Consider the following 24,438-nt stretch of genomic DNA (forward strand, 5'->3'; position numbering starts at 1 on the left):
CATATGTGTTAATATAAAATTATAGTTGAATACTGATATTATCACAATTTGACATACATATGTTATATTGGCAATATTAAAAAAAATGTAGGTCAAATGTACATTTAAAACCACCTTATTAATTCAAATTGTGATAATAAATGCTCCATAAAAAGAAATAATTTGTTTCGTATATGTATTACAACCTAAATAACAATGAAACCACTGTATTAAGCATGTTTTTTTAATAGGAGTAATAATAAAATAGGGATTAATCCAATTGCTATTCATGAGGCAGATATATTATACCTGAGTTAAACAAAAGTGTCCCACCCTATAAGCACCATGTTCAACAGAGAGTGAAATCTTAAACAAATCATCTAAAGTTCACTGACCTGGTCTTCCCATACATCCAAAATCGCATAAAGAATCCACAAACATCGGGTACAATATGACAAGCGCTACAACAGCTTACTATCACCAAGACCTCGCATGTATTCCTTCCAATCGACAACCGTAGCAACAAGCAGCAAAGAAAAAGACACAAAAGACTATACTTGTACAGTCGCCATTCTTTCTCTGAACTCACTCAAACAGTCCACAAGAGTCTAGACTTCTACGCACTCGCAAAACGTTCCTCTTATCATATTAGCCCAATTGCATACATTAACCTAGAAAACTGACCTAATTGCATGTCTTCTTACAGCTAACACTACTCTCAGATTACGTTCTTAAGGGAAAACACATGCCACTTCAGTTTGCCTGGTCAATAAAAACTTCTACAACAATTGTGGACATATAGTGTACTGGTTTTATTTTTTTTCTCTTCTTTTCATGTATGAATATTTATTTATTTTTTTAAAGAATAATTCACAATCATTAGAATTGCCATCTGTTTCTTATGTTATTATTTCCTATGGTAACAGATTGATTGATATTAGGCATTCATTTCTTTAATTGACATAAGCAAAATCTGGAGAAAAAAAACTGGGACTGTTGTGTCACCTACAGAACATGTAATAACAAGAATTTATCGTTCAATCAAATTTTAGAAATCCTAATTGAGGCATCTGTGATTATATTGATATTCTAGTTAAGTAATATTATTTAAAACAAACCCAATAACACCACAGGTGACATAATTGCATTAATATCAGAGTCTATGAATACTATCTCTATAATAGGATTTACGATACAATTTTCTTTTAAATTAAATTTGATTAATTTAATTAGAATTAATTATTATCTATTATATCATCAATCATTCAGTCATTCAATTGTTACCTTATGTATCTTTCTTTAATAAAAATATACTTTATCACAATAAAAACAATCACAAATGTTAAGTAAAAATTAAAATTTGGAAATATTTACAATATTATTACAAAAAAAACATAAAAAGATCGAAATATAAAAGAATAAACCATTTAAAAATAAAGAACGAAATACATTATTCTGCCAGAACAATTAAACAATATATATATATATATATATGTATTCTTTACTGCAAAGAGTGCACATATCTTTAAAGCTCTGTCTATATTATCAAACTTTATGTGACAAAAAAACATGTACCCATTTATGGACATGATGATGTCATATCACTACCACATTTGGGGATATCACTACCATATTTGGGGATATCACACTTTTTTGGTCAAACTAGTTTGATAGTGTAGACAGAGCTTTCAGATTGTCACCAAATAAGTAACAATCTGAATCTTTAATATGTGTTAAAAACAGGATTTCCCAGGGAATCACACTTTCTGAACTATTACGGTAAAATAATAAATGTTCTCTTATTAAGTAATATTGTTATATATAGTTTTAGTTAGTTTCAATAAGTCAACACAAAATCTTAAATCTACACTATCAAACTTTATGTGACAAAACATGTGATGTGCCCATATATAGACATGATGATATAATATCACTACCATATTTGGGAATATCATTACCATACAGTAATTGGGTACATCACACGTTTTTTCAAGTTTGATAGTGTAGACAAAGCTTTAACCAAAAATAGTTGGGAATGAAAATGGGCTAGGTCGACCAAACATGGTAGAAATTGGGTTATTTAAGCATGGGTCATGAAAGATGGATGTAGGTAATGTCATTTGCAGATAGCTACTGGCTGCTAGAGAGTATCACCGCACACATTGTGACATCATGAATAGGAAACCATATGAAGAAAATAGATGGAGAAATATATAAAAAGAACAAGAATGTTTATATGAGTAGAGAAAATCTAGAATGATAGACATAATAGTCAAATGTTAGACAGATATCATGAGGCAACTGGTAGATGTTCTTACCGCAATAACCTTTAATTCATTTTTCGTGCAACAGAAAAACAAACTTTCTCTCAACTATGTCATATTTCTAAGGTACATGAAGAATGACATGAATTCACATTCAAAACAGAAAAAAATATGTGAAAATAGAATACATTATTTTTACAAAAAACTTCGGCAATAGTAATAAAGTAAGAAGAAGAAATAAATAAAATTTAAATCTTTACTAAGAATGCCTAGAAATGAAACTAGAAAAATCGAACAATAAAAAAGATAAATATATAATAAATAAAAATTGTGATAAATAAAAAATAAATAAAAATCCAAAAAAAAAATAATTAAATAAATAAATGAGAAAACATTTTAAAGGAATATCACAAATATATTTTTAAAATTACTGGATTTTGAACAAGTAACTGACAAAAACTTTTGGCTTTTAAATTCACAAAAAGATTCAAGTTTCTTGGAGAAAAAAACTTAAGGTATAAACAAAACTATGATAATTATTGTAATATTCTACCTTTGTTTACAGCAAGGAAGACCTTATGGTCATCGTTGCTTACATAACTGGTACAGATGCTTATTGACCATAATGACACTTAAACATACAGAAAACTTAATATCAATGACCAACTTTAATCAATACAATTCTTTCATAGCCCTTCCCTTGTTTTGACTTGAATAAATCCGCAATAATTCTCTTAGTACCAATAAAGAATGATTTTTATAAATTTGAATCCTGTGGATATAAATAAGACTAATCTTTTGAGGAAACAAAACAAAAAAGTAAATACAATAATTTAACTTTACTGTATATTTCATTAAATACTTTAGAATTCTGAGAAAATGAAACAAAACCAAGAAAAACATTACAAAAACAATGAAATGTTACTTTAATTAATGAAATATTTTTTTAGTTCTGAGAAGATTTAATATTTTAGCAAACAAAACAGTATTTTTATTGCAATGATTGATTAAAACTGATATATTGAGACAATCTAAAATTTAATTTTATTGCAAAAAAGTCATGTATAGAAACTTTAGAAAATTATATTTAAAAAAGCTGAAAAGTTTATCATTAAAATGTAGAACGCTGTGCATCTGGGCCTGAGTAAAGACAGGCGCTACATATCAAAAAAGTTATACGAGCAAAGCAAAAAAAGATTGTGTTATTTAATAATTTTAGTCAGCAACAGACATTTACATTTTATTTTTACACAGAAGTAGAACTGAATACAAACTAGTAAATTCACTGAAACATTTACGAGCAAATTTGATGTTAACAGAATAACACATTTCAAGTTATTATTTGTCAGGCGATGATACTATCTTTAATCCAGTTAATAAGTCTTGAGCACCTTTCAAAAGAGTTCACCTATTTCTTTTCTTCTTGCGTTCTACATCACCACAAAAAATTCACATTAAATTTCATATACAGTACATCATGACAGTATGTATTCATAAGGGATCATAATTATCGCACATTATTATACTGCAGTTACTGCAGTAAGTATATGTTTTACTTCATTGACATCTGATTATAGTTTGTTTCAATGTAGAAGTTTGAGATAGTCACTTTATTTTAAATGACATGACAGTATGTGTTAATAAGGAATAATGGCAATATTGCAATTACTGCAATAACTATATTGTTTTTACTAAAATAATGTTTGCTTATAATTTGTTTATATGTATATATAAGTTTGAGTCAGTCCATAATAATACAGTATATAATATTCACTGCAGTAACTATTATTATACTTATAACAAATAAATATATTTTCATATTAAAATATTATATCGAATATAAATGGCATTTAGTGATTGAAAATGATATTGTCATAAATGGTTTTTAAATCTATTTTTATTAATTTATTTTGCAAAATGAGCTGTCTCAAAGCAGAACTCATTTATATATACACTTGTTCTACGTTTATTTCTTTGTCATTAATTTTAACCTGGTAGTAGTAGTCATCTACGGTAATCTAGCTAGCGATAATACGAGCAAATACTCCCAGACGAACCAGTAAACAAGACGCAAGATGTAGGACATGTCAAACTAAAACTCCACTAGATTAGCATTTAACTATGAGCAATCTACAATCGAACAGGCAGGTATTGCTGCCTGATCAACCACTACTGGCCTGACCTCGAAAAAACATCATGTGCACAGGTAAGGAAAACCTGAGGGGTCAACGACATGATGATGACCGTGTTAGCTTGATGAGCTTTTTCATTAAAGCGCATATACATTGCAACTTAATGACCCAAACTAATCTGGCAATCGCGGTGCAAATGCACCACCTGGACTGGCCTACGAATGACCCATCCTACACATTCTTACACATTGCTTTTCGAGACGCAGGCCTCTTAATTTGAAATCGTGCGGCCGGATTAAAGACATACTAAGTTTAGAATAATGCAATTTAGCGACTAATAAAGTAATCAAGTTTTTGGGATATATCTATAATATGATGACGAAAAAAAAGACATTGCAGAATTGTCATGTAGGACATTCACTCTCGAAAGAGGAGACATATTACGTGGCGGTTATTAAAGTAAAAGATTGATGTTTAATGGATTTAACAACATAGATACCTCAATTCAGGGAGATATAGGACTACGAATTCAATCCAATTTAAAATATTAGTTACTGGTATCAACTGAAATTACTTCAATACATTGGAAAAAGAATAGAAAAATAATACAAGAATATGAAAAAAATCTTTTAGATTCACGATAGTTAAAATTTATTTGTATTCAAACAAAGTTTACCATTTCTTTTTATAGAGTTTTGATTACAATTTTAATATTTATTAATTTCAATATATTTAAATAAGAGTTTTTGATTATAATTTTAAAATATTTAAATAAGAGTTTTAATAAACCTATTATATTTTTTAATCAATTTATTTCAGAGATCATAATTGAACTATTCTATTGCAAAATGAATTTTGATTAAACCATTTTTTCTGTATAAAAATATCTTTTTTTTGAATGATTTTTTTATACTTTGTGTCGTAATCAGATTTATTTAACAGGAACATTATATTGTACATGAGATATGAATATGAAATAAAAATAAATGAATTAATTTTAAGATCATGATCGCTGTCCATCTAAATATATGAGGAATGACATAATTCTTCAATCATATCTGAAAGGACAACTGTTCATGACAGTAAAAAAATAATAGAAAAAAGTATCAAGAGAAAAAAAACAAGATGTTCTGCTAACATAGTGGTACATACAAACAAGTTGATTCTAATAGATGGATGATTATGACAATTAGAATAAAGAATTCTATCAATCATGAACATGACATACGGAAGGTTTTAATGACAAGATTCATACAAGCATCATAATTTTAAAATGATTTTTATATTGAAATGTTTCTACATACTCTATATCAAAAATACTATTTCTATCCGATGTGTGTATGGATATAGTAAAATGGTGCAATGGTGCAGATTCAGTTGTTTGAAAGTGCTAGGTAAAGACCTGTGGTGCTTTCAATCGCTCAGGCTTGGTTGGACAATGCATATGGGTGGAAGACGGAAGAGGTGGGTAGACTTCACACTGCCATTGGTTAGACTTTCAAAAAGAGCTGATTCCTTGGGTTTGACATTTTGGAGCTTTGATACCATCATGCAGTACTCTTGGTTTAGGAAGATTTTGGAGCATCCATCTTCCGACATTATTCTTTCCAGAGTCTGTTTCCATTTTGGAATTTTTGTTGTTGTTGTGTCCATGTCTATCAGTTCTTGTACATTTTTCTTTATATACTTTAAAATAGATAGATTCCTTAAAGTATATTCTTGGAAAAACAAAAAATAATGTAAGAGGATGTAATATAAATTGTGTTTACTTCCTTCCTACGATGGTATCAGGTAAATAGCTAACTTCAGAAAATATGAGTACTGCAAAAAAAACATTTCTCTTAGTTCTTCAGTCTCTCTGTCAGAAAACATTCTATTTGAAAAGTAATGGTAAACTCAGATGATACCACTGCTTTAGGGGGGTGTTCATACACTTTATATTACTTTCAAGTTTATCCAGGTAACTTTAGGTACGAAACAAACTACATATTTATCACATTGGAAATCAACAAACTATAAACAATATGAATTTAAAATGTTGCTAAAATCAGGAACCTTAAATAAATATAGACATGGAACTAAAATATTTTGTATTAGTAATGGAAAAAATTAAAATGTGTAATAATAATAATATTCGTTTTCATATAGCACTTATTGCACAATGTAAGTGTTTCACATATTACCCCAGTAATTTTTTTTTTATCAAATACTCCCATAATGCAGCTAGTAATCAGCACAAAGTTGTGTCTTGATCTAACCGGGTACCCATTTATACACCTGGGTGGAGAGAGGCAAATGCGACTAGAGTATCTTTCCTAGGATACAAGCAATGCGTCAAGAGTTGGATTCCCTCATGATCATCAGTCCAACGTCCAACACACTGTCCCACACACCCTTATGTATGCCACTGGACATTTATTTAAGACAAAATTGTATTTATTCAGAAAAAAAAATCAGTTAATGGCCTATTCAGCAGAAACACATCCCAAAAATTATTTTTATTTGACCCTGATTTGGGATTCAATTGGAGAATATACACGAAATGACAACTACAATTATTAATATATGAAGTGTTCAAGGCTGTTCTTTAAACATAGGATAAACTATATAAATAAATACTTAAGCTTGGATATCCTAAAAAAATCCTATAGTATATCTAAACCCAGTACGAAAATAAAGCTTCAAACTCTTGAAACGCAAAAACCTTGTACGCATATTAGGATGTTGAAATCTCCAGTGATTTAGCAAATATTTCTGCATGTGAGAACTCCATGTAATCTTAATCACATTTTTTATCCTAGCAATGAATTGTTGATGCAAGCATTTAAGGCCCTATATAAAATTAATTTGTTATTAAATATTTTTCACAACAGTGGGAAACATATTTCTTTTTTCTAAACAAACATTTAGGTGGTGATTTATCAACACAGACTACCATATACACACAGTATCTTAGACAATACAAAATAATAAACAAATAATAAATAACATTAAATATTTTATTATATTTTTGGAAAGACAAGCTCTTAAAACATTCAATTTTGCCAAAAATAGAAAAAAATAATAATTGTAAAGCAGATCCCTATTAGATAATGACGTCTTCTGCGAACCACTCCCTCTAGTCACACATACCATCGACATCAGAAAATGTGTGGGATCAAATCAATGAATTTGAAGATCCTACTTTATCAAACATTCCCAATTGTTGAAACCTAGGGTAGGGTTGTCTAAAGTATTTTATAATATACATCATAAGTTATATTTGTTAAGTCTGGTTTCCATAAAATCGCTATACCGTGTCGCCGACAGAGCATAGCGATTCTATGGAAACGCTAGAATTTATCGGGGATTTAGTACGCGAGCGATTTCAATGGAAACGCTGTAGCGATTTTATGGAAACCAGGCTTTATGCATTTTGTTGTAGGCGGGTAAAAAATGAAGAATCTTAATTTATTCAATGGTATATAGACCATTCAAATTTTTCTTTGTGAGCAAATGGAATGTTGATATGTCTTTATTGTGAAGGAATTCAATATCAGCATGTTAAAGTTAACATCAGATGAGGATTTTATAATGGTGAGGGGGTGGTGCCAATCAAAACATATTCACAATATCATAAAACCAACATTTTCTACCCACACAAATACTTGAAATCTACAAATTTTGTTTCTTTCTCTCTTGAAATGGACAATTTGGATAGAACAGCTTCTTTATTTTATTTCAAGATTTGCTGTGTCAACAAAATTCCAAACCCTTATTCAATAAAAATAAGAATAATATTAATTTATTCTTATGTATATTATACCACATTAGTAACAATAAATATTTTTTTTGTCGTTACTTTAAGCCTACATATTATGTAGTTGCTGTTTAAGGGATGTATTTTACTTTTCCATAATTATATACACATACTAAGCCTATTTTGTAAAACTTTGCTGTCCTGTATTGTGTTGGGAAATTCAGATATTTTTAGGGGTTGACTTATACTTCGGCCATAACAATTTTAACAATAATGCATGACTAAGATAGGGGGCTGACCTAAATTATACACTTCTTAATGATATACAGTCAATTATACAATTTTGTACATCATATAAAACACGAGAACATGTGTACGGTGCACACAAAGTGAACTAAATAACTGTGACAAAAGCATGTACAAATATAAAATCACACAAACATTTTAAAAGTCAATTCATAAAATTGTATACACAAAAGTAGTGCTTTGGACACTTCATGTATTCAGGGAACATCCTTCTTAAGAGGACATTTGAATCCTCTAAAGCAACCTAGGGAAAATATATAACACTACGGCCACCTCCTATTCAGGGACACTTTGTTTGGTCCCAAGTGTGTCCCCTTAATAGGAGTTTTGATAAAATTGATTTTAACAATCAATCCATCTTGATGAAACCATATAATCACAACATACTTTCATGCGATGAGTAAAATGTCATTAGATTAATTCCTTGATTATAATCTAGAACAAATTTAATTAATATTAGCGTCAAAATGACTACTTACTTTCGCGTATTATCAAATACAAAGTTGACTTTAATGCGGTACACTATTCGCGAGTAAAACATTCAATTGTACTGGCGCGCAGCACACATATCTTCTCCTACTTGTAATAATTGAATGAAATAACGCAAAATTAGTATTTATTTCTTTGATATTTATTCCTCTGTTATTTATTTGCGACATTGGTTAAATTTAAATCCTACTGATGCAAGTAGGAATAAATGTTTAATTAAAGGAATTACCGGTACTAACCATGTTATTCACAAAAAGAAAATACACACTTGTTAGATATTGTTCATGCCATAGTTGAATGAACGAGACGTAATACAGTTTAAATTTGTTGTTCCGATGTAGACACAAGCGTGTATTAAACTGCATCGGTTTTTATTGTAATCTCAGAATAGTTATATTGTATTGGATAATAAAATTGCAATGCTTTGATGTGCTCGTATAAGCATAGATAATTGTGTATTTCATGAAATAATATTACATTTTTTATTACCATGAATAGAGCTTAAATATACTGCATACAGTTGCTTTCAACACTATTATTAGTATATAAAATATAAGATCATCTTTATGAGTAAAACAGCGCCACCAGTTTCATAAACATTGAATGGAGTTTTTCCTTATATGGAACTTATAGAGAGAACAAACTAGGGACATTAAATAACGCTGCTCATTGAGTGCTTAAATATTAAACTAATTCTATATCTATAAACATTAATTTAGTTTAAATATTATTTTATGACACCTCATTCATAATCTCATGATGAATATTTTTATATCTGATTTTATCCTATAAATTCTCATTTATAATATTACATTAATAATAGTACATTAACTATAAACATTTAAATGTTATATATGAATCATAATCTTAGGTGTGTTATTACCTGATTTTGTCATTTATAACAATTATAATAATTATTCCATAATTATTCCTTTTAGTCATGACGTGCGTTGGTGTAACCTTTAAGAACATGTCACAAATGTGAGAACATGTTTAACAAAACCTTTTTTACGTCTCCCTTTTAGGCTTCTAACATTAGGAACAGTATTCAAAGGAAGCATAATTACTATTTAAAAATAAACTTTTAAAACATCTATATGGAACGCTGGGAGTGCCTTTAGTGGAAGAATAGTACTAATGTATAAACAGCGAGGGTTTCCATGCAATAAACAATGGGTCAACTATCAAACGTTTCTCACCGCTGTTTTTTTCCACATAGTTTAAATCTATAGATTTTAACCTACTGTATCTATTGCTTATTCGTAATCCAGTGACAATTTGCGAGTCGAGTGGTCAGGAATGTGGCCACCACCCGCAAACTATTACCATACAATTGATGTAGGCTCTCCTCAGCCATTAGTTCTGGATGGAACTTCTTTGGTAGGACTTCAATGCATGATGCAAATGATCCAATTTCATCTTTAAGAAGAAGTGTTATGGCCAGTGGCGCAATGCAGAGGCCTGAGGCCCCTTGGTTTAGGTGCCCGCCTAAGTGGCCCATTTTTAACCTTATTCATCGTATTTTAATGGCATCTTCCCCTCTAGCCCCTGGTCAGGTGTCCCTATAAGCTCTGAGGCCCCTGGATTTATCTAGTGAGCGCTCATAACCATTACGCCACTGGTTCTGGTTCAGTCAATATTGTTCTGGTTTTAGTCACTATGAAGACATGAAATAAATTTATTATGGCAATAATATTTTGCTAACATTTATAACACTGTATAAATATTAAATAAACATTTGAATGTTTTATTCTCCACAACAACCAATACTTCACTGTCTATTGCAACCCAACACAATTTACTATTACTACAATTAACTATAAAGCATTACAGAATAGAATTGTTTCAAAAGAATAAAAATAATAGAATATATCTTCAAAAGTAATAGATTTACTTTTTTATACTTTACATTATGCAGTGTGTTAATGTTGCAATTATTTTTTTTAATCAATTGGGTGTGATATCGTCAATATCTAAGCTTCCGCTTACCCTAATAATTACTTCTAAGTAGACCCAGGTAGGAGTAAAAGAATAACATTAGCATAAAAATAAATAATATGGCTAGAGAATAGATTTAATGACTTAAAAAAATTGTATATTTATTATAGTACCAATATATGGTAGATGTGTATCTATCTTATCTTCAACTGTTGTATACATTTTAGAAATTTGCCTCCGGATTTTAGAGAATATTATTTTAACCATGGCTAATTTTATTTTTACCTTAAAGTAATGATTGATAGATACCTCAAATATTTGAATGATAATTTCATACATTTTCAGGCGCGGATTTAAGCAGCGGATGAACAAGCTTTAGTGCCCCCCTCTCAAATTTAACAGCCATGTCTTTTTTAAATAAATAATTACTATTTATATCGTTTTTATTATTATTTATGAAATATTTCTATAAAATAAATATCAATTAAATACATTTATTTATTTTTACAATTTAAATGTTGTTTTTTTGTATGTATGGGTGTATGTTCAACTGCATTCTACACATAAACATTCATTATTTGTCTTAGTTTATTAATAATTAATAAACTGTTTATTTAACATTGACCTTGGTTTGTAATCAAAATGGAAGCGATGGTAAATTAAAAAAATATATATAGCATATATTTTAATTATGGTCACTAATTAGTTTTTTTGTGGGTGGGATTTGTTACAGTTTTTATAAAGAATTCACAAATCGATAATAATAATACAAGTCATCTTGTACTGTTTACTGAAGCACATAATTAGGGAGAGGAGGAAGAATTCCTTGAATGGCATAATTGAAAAAAAGAAAATAAAGTAGTATACATTCAAGCTGATTGACTTTTGTACTTGGGATTAACAGGCTTTGCAGTTTAGTTATCATAGATTGAATGGAGAATTTTTGAAAACCGAATTTAAACTTATCGGCATGCATTTGACCTCTTATGACCATTTTATAAATTTCGGATAGTACATCCATATACAAATCATACAAAAAACAAAAAGAGAAACAATTTATTGTTCATGGGAGCAGATCCAGGAGGGTAGAACAGCTAAAATACAATTATGATACCGGTACTACTTTTTATATCTATTTTTGACAGACTATTATATTGTATGTAGTGAAGAAAATAGTTTTGAACCCTTATTTTTTTAATTGGTAAATTTATCAAACAATGTGATTTACCAGTGTTATATATAATATTAAATTTACAGTATATTTCTTTTTTTTTCTTCCTATCAATATCATATGAACCATAAAAAGCATGACAATAAGTTCAATACTCATCATTATAATTATATGACAATTTTGCTCTATATCTAATTTGTATGCGACTGGTGTTATCATCTTGAAATGGAATGTCAGATATATCATCAGCTAAAATGAATTCCATGTGCTTTCATATATTGAACAACATTAGGCATTGCAGCATTGTATAATGTATTATATTTTTAAAAAATCAGCTCAAGCTGACTAGGTTACTGATAAACAAAATTACTTACTGCAGGAACTACAGTAGAATTGTCACAGGTCTCTTAAAAATGTAAGATTTCATTTTCAAAAGAGTAAAAAAAAAAAAAAACAAGGATTTCCGCAAGAACCAAATAAATCTGAGTCTGAAATCAATGTACAGTAGAGAGGCGAGGAGTTAGCCAGTGGGTAAGGGTAGGGTGCTTTACTGAGGATAATTCAGTCATGAAAATTACTCCAAATCTGAGTTTTACTCAAGCCATGTGTGGGCCAGTAAAGATCTACAGCAAAACAAGGATACAGATTAATTTACATATTGTAACCACACACACTGACATATAATAATTGATTAAAAAACGGCAAATTTGTATTTTCGTCAATGTGAAAATGTTGCTCTCTACTGTGTTTACAAAACATTTGAGTTAAGTTCAGACAGTTAATAATTTCACAACAATATTCATAATGATTAAAATAAATATGGTGTTTATCAAATTAAATTCATAGGAAATGTGTGTATAATTTGTGCAAACATTGCTCACTGAAGCATGAAGCACTACGCTCACTTATTTTATACCAACCCTTGTGCTGATCATTTAACTTCTGCATTAAACTGCAGGCACAAAATAGATAATTTAAACTGTATAATATGTTACTACTAGACAATATACAATAGAAAACAAATTACTTATTCAATTAAATTGAATGTTTATAAGTTCTATTATCTTTTGTAATTTATTCTGTTAGTACAAAATATTTACATAATTGCGTTATTCATTTCTTTTATTTAGTATTCATAAATGCATTCTTTAATACCTTACTCTATAAGATGATCATTAAATCTTGTAAATTTGCGACATTAAATAATTCCATTTTCATCATCAAATTGTATAATTCTCTCACAAATCACTGCCCTTTGTAACAGTCACCAAATCCACCTCTCAGGTTAAAAATCACAACATTAAATAATTCAATTAATATTCATCCGTATTATTTAAATGCTTTCTCCATGTGCATGATCTCAACAGAGGAATTGAATATGAATAAATACTATAGTAATTTGACAGGAGTGTAAGTAAATGGATGAAGTATGAACAAAGCTTGACTGGTGATGTAGAAGGCATGGAAGAACATTAGCTTAACACCTTAATAATAATTCAACCAGCTTCTCAAACATCTTGTATGTACACAAAGGTGGCAATATTATAAATCAAAAATGATAACATTATATATTGATTAGCATTCATTGACTGGCCCTTTGCCATAATTAGCTGTAATTATTTGACATAGAACCACCTGCTTGTAAATTACGTAAATCCCGCAGAATGTCACTGTACTGAGCGTCGAGGAAGACGGTTAAACTGGTTTTGAAATGTCAATGGCCCGGCAAAGAAGGTCAACGATGCATATTTTTGTTCTTAGAACGTATAATTATAGATATCTTTTTCTTCATGTCTAAAAAGTCAATGTAGATAGGGGTAAAGTTTTGAAGAGTATTTAAACAGGTAAATTTCGCCTAGAGAGAAATAGAAGAGATCAACATTCGTGATGACGACAACAGATACTATACATTTAAAGGCACACAAATTCAGTGATGATGTTTATAATTAGTAATATTTTCAAATACAGATTTCATTATTTTATTAACGAATAAAACTGATAATAATGAACAAATTTTAATATAACAGCTTTATATAGCTTTTACGATGCACTAAAATTGGTAATTTGACACGTAATTAGATTGACTATCTTGATTCCTACTAATTATTGATAAGCTCTCCAATTAAAAAGTAATACACAAATGTCATCAATACCCAAAAATCCATCTACCTAATGCTATAACCGAGATACAGTAGAACCCCTCACTCATTTGAGACACTCCTATTCAAGGGACACTAACATTGAAACAAATGAGGGACAATATGTTTTTAGTCCTGTGACCAATTTGGCAGAGGAAACCCCAATTAGGGAAAACTTTGTTTGGTCTTAGTTATCGATTTTTTTTATAACTTTCTTGACTATATAAGACCTAACCAGAGAAAAAAATTCAAATTTGTTTTATAAAAAAAAATTAAATTATCATTATAAGAACGAGACATCAATGATGCAAAGATCACCCATCGTTAGCTCAACATATAAATGATCTTGAAGTTAATATATTATTTAAAAAAACTCAATGAGTATTTAATCACAGACCTTGTGTTTATACAATTGATAATCTTGCAGAAAATAAATTTACACAAAAAAAAAACATAAAAAAAGAGTAAAAAGACACCTCTAAAAATGCCATTAGTAATCTTTATTAGTTCGCAAGACATTTTGTAAATGTGTCGTCAATGTTGCGATATTGTTATAATATGCAAATTGCAATGCTGTTCGTTGGGTAACGCGCTTCACATCTTTTCATATCCCCAGCTATCAAAGTCACATTTTACACAGAGTTCAAGGTAATCGTGTAGTTCAAGGCCATCATAAAAAAAAAACACACTGCTGCATAATATGCTATCTATCCAATATCATTATAAACAAGAACATTCCTGTTAAAATGTTGTGAGGCAATATGATAACATTCTTCTAATCATCAGTTTGAACCATCTATTCACATAGTTGACAAAAGGATAACCTTGAGAAGAATGCCATAGGTGTTAAACAATACTTGTTATCATTATATATATATAGAAAGAGTTATAATAAAACAAATGTAAAAGTCATACCACAGAACAGCCTTCCCTCATTTTGTTAGGAATGCTAGCAATATCATCAGCCTTCCTTCATTATGAATGTTAACACATTCAGGGTTGCACTTTTCCATTCATGTTCTTTCAAATACAGAATACTAACACACAATGTTGTGAACAAACAAAGTGTCCCCTTCTTTTATAGGTGGTCCTTCAACAGTGGCATAACGTAGAGACATGAGATCCCTGGTTTAGGAACCTTATTAAATGGCCCTCCAACATTGAGGCCTTAGGCATTTTTAGCCTTTTCCATATTTTAATGCCTGTTTTTTCCTCTGGACACTGTTCATGGTCCCCATAAGCTCAGGGGCCCCTGGGTTTAGCCAGTGAGCGCTCATAGCTGTTACGCCACTGTCCTTGAATAGGAGTTGGTCATAGTTATAATATATATTGCCCATGGTTTGTTTCATGAGAAAGTGTCCACTTATAGAGAGAGGTGTCCTAAAAGATGGCCGAGTTCTACTGTTTCTACAAGTTGAAGATACTGGCTTAATTTATTTATTTTAAATTTATTTTATTGTTTTAAAAAATGTGTACACATTTAAGTAACTCACCAATGACAGGATGGAAACTAAAGTGGGGCTCTCATTTGAGGCTAAGAGGGTAGAAAGAGTTCTGAGGTACAACACACCACTAGGGTCAGGATTGAAGCCTGAACCTTGGGTTCTGTCTTACTTTATTTTTTCATTTGTACAAAAAAAGTGCAAATTCATGTATGTATTTTTTCCTTATATTTTTTTTGGTCTTTTTTATGAAAGTGACTCAATTTCAAGAGTTTAAGCACTGGCTAAGGTAAACACATGCTACACATTTGTAAAGTTATTGTTCAAAGTTTACTTGTAAAGGTTATTTATATCACACATGGACTAAAGATCTCTGAACAAGATATAAAAAAAGAAGACTTTGTTGTATTTTAACCACTCATGAGAATTGAGTCCTTATGTACTTTCAAGTAATCTTGTAGGCATGCCAATTTCAATTAGCTGTAAATACAAGAGTGAAAGTTGGCCTTAAATTATCTGACATCACAAAGGGAAGGCCTACAATTTTCTTTACACCCAAAAACATAACAATTAAGAGGCAGAACATGCAACTCTTCCTGTGAATATTTAACGAAGTTTGTAACCCATTACTGACTGTTATCTATGAAGGCAATGGGTGCACTTTTTACATGACTAAGCACTGTGGTGTGGACTTGACCCTTCCACTATGCTAATTCGATAGCAACTGTTGCCAGTAAATTCTGGTTATGAGACAACCCAGAGCATGTGGTAACCTGTCCAGACCACAGTCAATCGGAAACTTAATAAGAATATAATGCTATGATTGACCAAACCTGACACAATTAATATCCTAGAACAGGCCCCAAAAATATACCAGGGCCAACTGTTACCCATTAAACAACAGGTCACCTTTATCTGCAACATCCCCACATATTACTGTGGGATAAAATATGCCAAATCAGATTTTTTTGTTCATATTTATCCATTATTTTTAAACTAGAAGTTATCTAGATAGAATAGATATTTACTCTATGTCAATATCAAAAATAGAAAAAAACAATGACTTTACAGAATTTTACAAATATATATTTTATATAAAAAAAAATTACATTATTACTTTTACTTTATATGGAAACTATTTATAAAAGAGGAAAAAATAAGATGTTTTAAAATTCAAATTTTATAAGTTCATAGAACAATTTGCTCAATTGATAAAATCTCATCTAAATGTTTTCTCTGACAAAACTTTTAGACAACATTGGAAATAAGTCTCTTACATAACATTTAAAAATCTAGAACTAGTCAAAATAATCCTCTCAAAAGTTGACAAAAAATAATAATTAAAGTAATAGATAAGGTGTACAATGCTAATAGGAGTATAACAGATGTTATGATAGAAAGACCATAGTTTAGATGATAGATTAATACTTTGTCAGATAGGGTTAATTGAATATGATTTGTTACTCTTTTCAAACACCATCATTAAAAGGTGATAATGATAACAAATATTAGTGGAATGATGATGATGATGATTACCAAGGTGATCATAAGAAAAGACTCCATTGATATCTTATGACAACATCAACGGTAAATACAATGTATATTTCATGATCATTTTGATGACATAGTGATGACATAGCTGATGATAATGAGGAGGGCAAATTGAATCTGATAATGTCTCTAATCAAACACATAACAAAGCTAATCAAACTGATGCGCATGATGTATGGGATATCATCGCCATGGCAACTAAGCTGTAGCTAGGATTGTGTATAAGAACTGAAATGACCAACTAAATAATTTTAATTACAGTACTCAACTAATATATTCATACCTTGAAATACATTACAATTATTTTTACTTTTAGAGTTATTTTATACACATATATGTTTATCCGAGTAAAAGTTTAGCAATAAAATATGTATACATGTTTATAATCATTTTTACTTTAAAAATGATTAACAAAAAGAGGATCAACATTTCTTAATTATATTTTTATTTATTTCATAATTTATAATACTTTTACCAACTTACAAATTTTTATTAAGAACCAAATATTCTATTATATTATTATATTATTATTATTATTATTATTATATTATATTCTTTCAAATTTTTAATAACTATTAATTATAAAACATATATGATTTTAATATGTTTTAATCTTCTCTTATAGTGACCTATGATAAAATATGGCTCAGATTAGTGGCTAGAAGGTGAGATTACTACTAACACAATATAAAGCCCAATGATTTCATTTATTAGTATAAAGGTTACTTCTTATGACTAATAATGTATATGTTGGAGGATTTTTAATAGTAATTAGATAAAAAGGTACAAACTAATTAATCAGCAGCATTAATTACAGTGAAATTCACAAAATCCACCTGCCGTGAATTTGTACAATATAGCAATCACTAATTCTGCTTGAACCACATGACGTACATGAATTTTTAAGGGCATAAATAATGAAGGATATTAAATTATTATTTTAATAATTTTAAATATTACATTCAGTAATCATTCTTTATATATTAAATGTCATGTGAAATCAGGAATTGGTACTCGTTTTTTACTAGCCTTGGTTGGTTAGCAGGGTATGGCTTTTACTAGCCCGATATGGTGGGTTTACCAGACAACTAGTCGTTTTTACTGGCCAACATAGTTTTTACTGGCCACAGATCTAGTATGGCTAGTAATAAAAATGAGTGATTTGTATTCTACTAGCCAGAAGTAGTTTTTACTATAAAAGCCATGACTTTTACTAGCCAGGAATGGTTATTGCTAGCCAAAGAAGGAGTGGTTTCTACTAGGCCTAAATAGATAGGTGTATTTTTTACTAACTGGCCCAGAATTGTTATTAGCTAGGCAAAAAGTAATAGTTTTTAATATGTAGGGATAATATTTCTTGGGTTTGAGATATATATATAAAATATAACAAATATGTATAGAATAATAGACATTTAATATTCAGAATTACATAAATTTTGATTGGTGGAGTTGGGGGGAGTGTCAGCGTTGTTGATCTGAAGATGGATCAGCACTTGCTCATATGTATGATTTGTTAATTAATTAGTTTGTATAGCGTGCCAAATAAAGTCAGATTTCTGCCAGAGAAAATGATTAAGTCATTCACTAAAACTAGCAATTTAATCTTTTCTAGATATTTGTCAGGGGGAATGTTTAAAATATATGCTTGTCTCATTGTGCATGACAAATGAACATACCTAGCGTATGTCATCTCCGCCTGAACAATTTAAGGGTAGAAGGTTGACAAATCAGATTAGGAAATTAATAAAGGTTTGACAAAGCAGACACTTGCCAAGCATGTAACAGGAAAGTGTGGTTATGTTAGAACAGGGTTTTTTAATGCTTACGACCTACAATGACTGGCAATCATTAAAACATAATTCCACTTCATAATTAAGAAAAAACCAGACAACTGCGGGGACTTGGGTTCCCAATTTTAATAATATAAATAACAAAACTTTATATAATATGTCTATTTGGCCTTTAAACTGTATTTTAAATTTTAAAAAAATGAATTGTAATTGGGTTTCTTTGTCTTTGTTTAAAATTGTGACATATATGTCGGAACATTTTATTTCTAACTTTTAAAATATAAAAAACAATGTTAAAACTATGCTTAAAACTTTAAGGGCACTGAAAGAAATGCTGGTATTATTCACATACTTATATTTTATTATACGGTAGTTCACAGAAAACGATAAATTTTTGTTTTATAAGAAATCTATTAATATAATGTTGTACAATTGCTGCCAGCATAAAGAGAAACAAAGGTTCATAATTTTGAATGTACATGATACTATTAAATACCATTTTAAAATGATTTTTTAAAAAAATTAAAAAAAGAATTTTTCGTCAACATTTCCATTCACATGGTTAACGAATGATTTCACTTGGAGGGGCATGAAAGTTTTTTTGTTTTTTTTAAATTTCATAACCATCCAACAGCAAGTAACTTGCCAATTACAGGATGGATAAACTATTTTATAATTTATCATGCTTATAAAGTAAGTCTTATTTAAGGCTTAGAGAGTGGAGTTGAAAGAGTTGCGAGTTACAACCCTGGCCGGCACTAGGTGAGTTGTGAGTGAGCACTTGGTCAGGATTGAGACCTTGGGATTGAAAGGCAAGCATGTTAACCACCAAGCTACAGCTCCACTATGTTTTTTTTTCAGATAATCTTGACAAGAAAAGACAAATAAATATTACGATATTCCTTACAATTCAAACATACATACAATTCAATTCAAACATACATACAATTCAATTCAAACATACATACAATTCAATTCAAAATAATTTTGAATTCTCTATCATCATTAGAACAGCAGATACTCATGTTAAGGCTTTATTTGCTGTGTATATTCAATTGAAATTTTCACCAAAAAAATATAAATTCTAAATTCATTTTCTGCAAAGAGATTATTGTTTTGTATTATTACTGATTTAAAAACACAAAAATATAAATTTAAATAAATTTGCAAGAAAAGATCAAACTAGGAATTATGTAAAATTTATTCTTTTTTTAACTGAAAATAACAAGTACAGTATTTAAATATAGTAATCCAATAGTAGATTATAATTTGTACTCATCATGAATTTAAAACAGTAGAGGGGATACTGTAGTACTTGAAAGAGTGACCTTTAGGGCACTTTCATAGAGGGCAGTAGAATATATCTGGACATAAGTAAAATGGACAGTGAGTGGACATTGGTGTTTCCAAACAGATCATATAACCTCAAGGGAATAAATACTTAAAATATATTAGTTTGCTAGAATAGGGGGAAATTGGCTAGTAAAAGTGATCATGATATTATACTGAGGGACAGCTGGCTTTTTTAAAATGGACAATAGCAATCTGACCTCAGGAAAATAACAACCATATAGTATAGAAATATTAGACAAAGGGCCTACCAAAATCAGAATATTGCATATCTTTTGGTCAGAATAGAAATACCACAATGATAGTATAAACCACAACAAACAATAAAATCCATTAGACTTCAGAATGAATGAATGTTTTTCCAGACTGAATAGTGGTGCTTAGTAAATAATATGCAACAAGCTGTTGTCCAAAACTTTTAAAATTATACAAGTTTTATAATTTACAAAGTTCTGTATTACAAGAAATATCAGAGAGAAGTGCAATACACTTTAACCATTTTGTTTATGTTAAGAATTTAGTGAATAAAATCAAATTGGAGAACAACATTTGAACACGTTTGATCTACATTTACAGTCTGAATGCCTTAAGTTTGGGCAAGTTAAATGCCTTAGGTTTGGGCAAGCTGAATAGCTGAATGCCTTGTCCGATATAACACGATCACAGTTTGCGGCAAATTTTTTAGTGTTATTCGTGCTACAGTGTGCGCCGGTTTGAGCAAGCTGGATGCCTTACGTTTGGGCAAATTAAATGTCTTAGGTTTGGGCTGGGAAAGCTGAATGCCTTAGGTTTGGGCAAGCTCAATGTCTTAGGTTTGGGCAAGCTCAATGCCTTAGGTTTGGAAAAGCTGAATGCCTTAGGTTTGGACAAGCTGAATGCCTTAGGTTTGGACAAGCTCAATGCCTTAGGTTTGAACAAGCTCAATGCCTTAGGTTTGGGCCAGCTGAATGCCTTAGGTTTGGGCAAGCTGAATTAATGCCTTAGATTCGGGTAAGCTGAATGCCTTACATGTAGGTTTGGGAAACCTCAAACGCAGCCTACATTGTTGATTCTGTGTGATGACAGAGTGTATCGTAGGGGTAATAACCACTATCATAAACTTTCAAAATGTGAATAATGTTACAAATTGTAAAATGAAAAGGAACTTCTAGACAATTACAGTTTATAAATAGAATGAGATGAAATTTTACATTTACAATTACCCTGGATGTAAATTATCATTCTCTTATGAAGCTCTGCACTGGCGTCTAATAAATTGAAAGGGTGTGATTTTTGTCTGGTTAAAATGGGTGAAAGTTTAATGTTTCTTTAAGAAGCATGATATAGGCTTTTTGGAACTATTGTATTATAATGATTGACTAGTTAATTAATTGATTGAGTGATCTCAAAATGCTTTAAGCAAAATGAATATAAAATAAATGCAGTTGCCTTAACCATGAGAGACAGTGGTGCGGTGATGGCAAGAAACTGGTCAAAATTGAAACGTTCTGTGTACGGCAACTGGACTTTTAAATTATTTTTCTGGTGATCTGATGATATCTTTGTGAAACGTTTTTGTACCTGGCTACATGGTTGTCAAAGGCCTCTGAAAAAGTGGTCAGGTTGAAAACTGTTTTGACTGGTAGACATTTTACACTATCATTTTAATGAGATATAAAGAGATTAACAATGAAATTTATTATACAAAATGAATTTATTATAATAATAATAATAATAATAGTTCATTCTTATATAGCGCATATAAGATCTCAATGCGCTGAACATTATTACCCCAGTCATTTTTTGGATCAAACACGTATGGAAACATACTCCCATAATAATGCAGCTAGTAATTAGCGCGAAGTTGTGTCTTTATCTATCCGGGTTCCCATTTATACACCTGGGTGGAGAGAGGCAAACATAAGTAAAGTATCTTGCCTAAGGATACAAGCAATGCGGCAATAGTTGGGTTCGAACCTCGATCTCACGATCAAGATTCGAACGTCCAACACATTGCGCCACACGCCCTTACATATATCATGAATCTATTACTGTACATTTACAGTAGGTGCGTAATAGATTGCCCAAGACACCTGAATTGGAAAACATCTTTTACAAAAGCATTATACATAGTTTTTGCTTGTAGGCTTGTCTTTTGTTTCAAACCATGCACAACAAAAATAGGCATTGACGGAGTTCCCAGCCAGGAAACAGTCCATACGTTACGCATAAAGGAAAACAACGCCAGAGGATGACAGATGAGACTAGGCATGCTGGGATACAAATAGAAATGTCATAACTGGATAGACAAATAATATTTATAATATTACATGTTTTCAAGGATCCAACATTTTTAATCTGCTGCCAGAAAATGTAAAGGAAAATTACCAAAACTCATGTCTCCCTCTTCAAATTTTGAAGCATTATTTTGCTATTTTTATTTTTTCTTTTCTTTTTTTCTTCTTTTAAACTACCTTTCTTCTAAAAGCCTAAATATCAAGAATATGGCAGAAGTGGGTAGACACATCAAACTTTAAAGCCTATATTCCAGATAGTCTTAGATGATCAAACAGACCTTCAACCCAGCCTAACTCAAACACAGCACCAACCCACGAAAACGTGGGATACCCTTTACTTTTTTTATTCCTCAGATATATATATTGTATCCGTCTGACCTTTTTAATGAAGTTCTATTAAACTATATTACAATATCACACAAGAAGACCTACAAAGAACTGCTCCAATCATTAAAGGTGAACTAATTGAAGAAATGTCGAGTGGTTAAATATTAATTTGATATAATAATTTCTTGGAAAGGTGAAATAAAGGACAGAGAATAAGGAGAATTAACATGGTTGATAACCATGATGGTTATTAAATGATTATTGTAATCAAAGGCCAAATATCTTGTAGAGTGCATGGGATCTAAAGCTGACCAAGTAAAGCTTATCTGTTAAGAATTTAGTGGATAAACTCATAATGGTTACACATTTCACTGTGCTGAAGCAACAAGAATTAAGGTAGTGGTTCGGTTTTCACAAGAGGGAACAATCTCCTGTGTGGGCCATGGGGTTGTCAAAGGCCTCTGCCAAAAAGTGGTCAGATTGAAACCTTACCAACTGTACTGGTGGCTTTGAGCCTTGCATTTGAGGTTTTATCTACATGTACAATGATTGGATTAACAGACATACTGAATGTTGCTCATCTACTAAAATGTGAGAATAAAAGAATATTGATACTATTTGGCTGACACTATTAAACTGTGTCATGTCTTCACCAAAATAATTTTAAACCAAGAAAGGCTCCACAAATTTTTCAAAATTCAACAGATGTGTACAGAAAAAAAGAATCTTACCTTTATATCTTGGCTTTGCATTTTTATTGGCAGATAACCCGCTGTTCTTACAGTCTGTTGGACTGCGCGTCGTACTGTTGATAGCGTAGTGCGCATTCGGAGAAGTTGCGCGGTGAATTGGATCAGAATCGTAGCTTTGATCGCAACAGTCGGCCATTGTTCTATGAATCATTATTGTAAATTTTTTTTATCAGCTGCTTAATAGAAAACTCCTGCAATTATACCGTCCTGTAGAGAGAGAGAGAACAAATTGTATGTTACAAAATGATAAATAGAGTCAATTTCTGTTGCTGTCCCATTGATGCTAAAAATCAATGTATCTTTATAACACCAGCAAAACACCAGAGTTTACTCATAGTTTTGTTTCTGTGAGTTTATTCACAATGTTTAATGTGAAATAGGTATTGGGAGTCTTTCTAGTATGTGATTTACTGTGCTGTAAATTTACAGTTTGAACTCTTGGTTTGGACCAGGCTGGTCATTTTCTTCTAAGAACTGTTTAAGAAAAATATATGTTGCCACTCCAGATCAGGTACTATTTCCTCAACCTCCACTTCTGAATGTAGTTTGAAACCTTTCTAGTACAAACCAGTCAATTTGTATATGTAGATTTACATGAATAGATACATAAGAAACATGTACAAACATAAAAACACAGCCTAAGATGTATAAAATCTGGGAGTTTAGACACCATTTTGGACTTTGGCCGTCATATTAATGATTGATCTAATATGGTAGATAAATTTTTAATAATTTAAAAATGTTCCCATACCTTCTGGTCACTTTGATATGTGTGTAAATGCGCGATGTAGGAA

At 30.6% G+C, this 24,438-nt stretch overlaps 1 protein-coding gene across 2 annotated transcripts in view; it reads right to left on the minus strand.

Moving 5' to 3' along the window:
- LOC144848103 (nuclear receptor subfamily 1 group D member 1-like) overlaps window positions 1-24,438 on the minus strand; it is a 120,604-nt gene that overhangs the window by 83,810 nt on the left and 12,356 nt on the right. The window contains exon 2 of one of the 2 annotated variants that reach the window (XM_078704798.1): window positions 23,624-23,851. In XM_078704798.1, the coding sequence (XP_078560924.1) occupies window positions 23,624-23,795 (172 nt within the window). In that variant the 5' untranslated portion in view covers window positions 23,796-23,851. Of the gene's footprint in view, window positions 1-374; window positions 796-23,623; window positions 23,852-24,438 lie in introns of those variants that run through there. The other variant, XM_078704804.1, reaches the window with a different exon arrangement.

The sequence above is a fragment of the Antedon bifida genome, chromosome 1 (assembly GCF_963402885.1).
Source record: "Antedon bifida chromosome 1, ecAntBifi1.1, whole genome shotgun sequence".
In the NCBI taxonomy this organism is placed as follows: Eukaryota; Metazoa; Echinodermata; class Crinoidea; order Comatulida; family Antedonidae; genus Antedon; species Antedon bifida.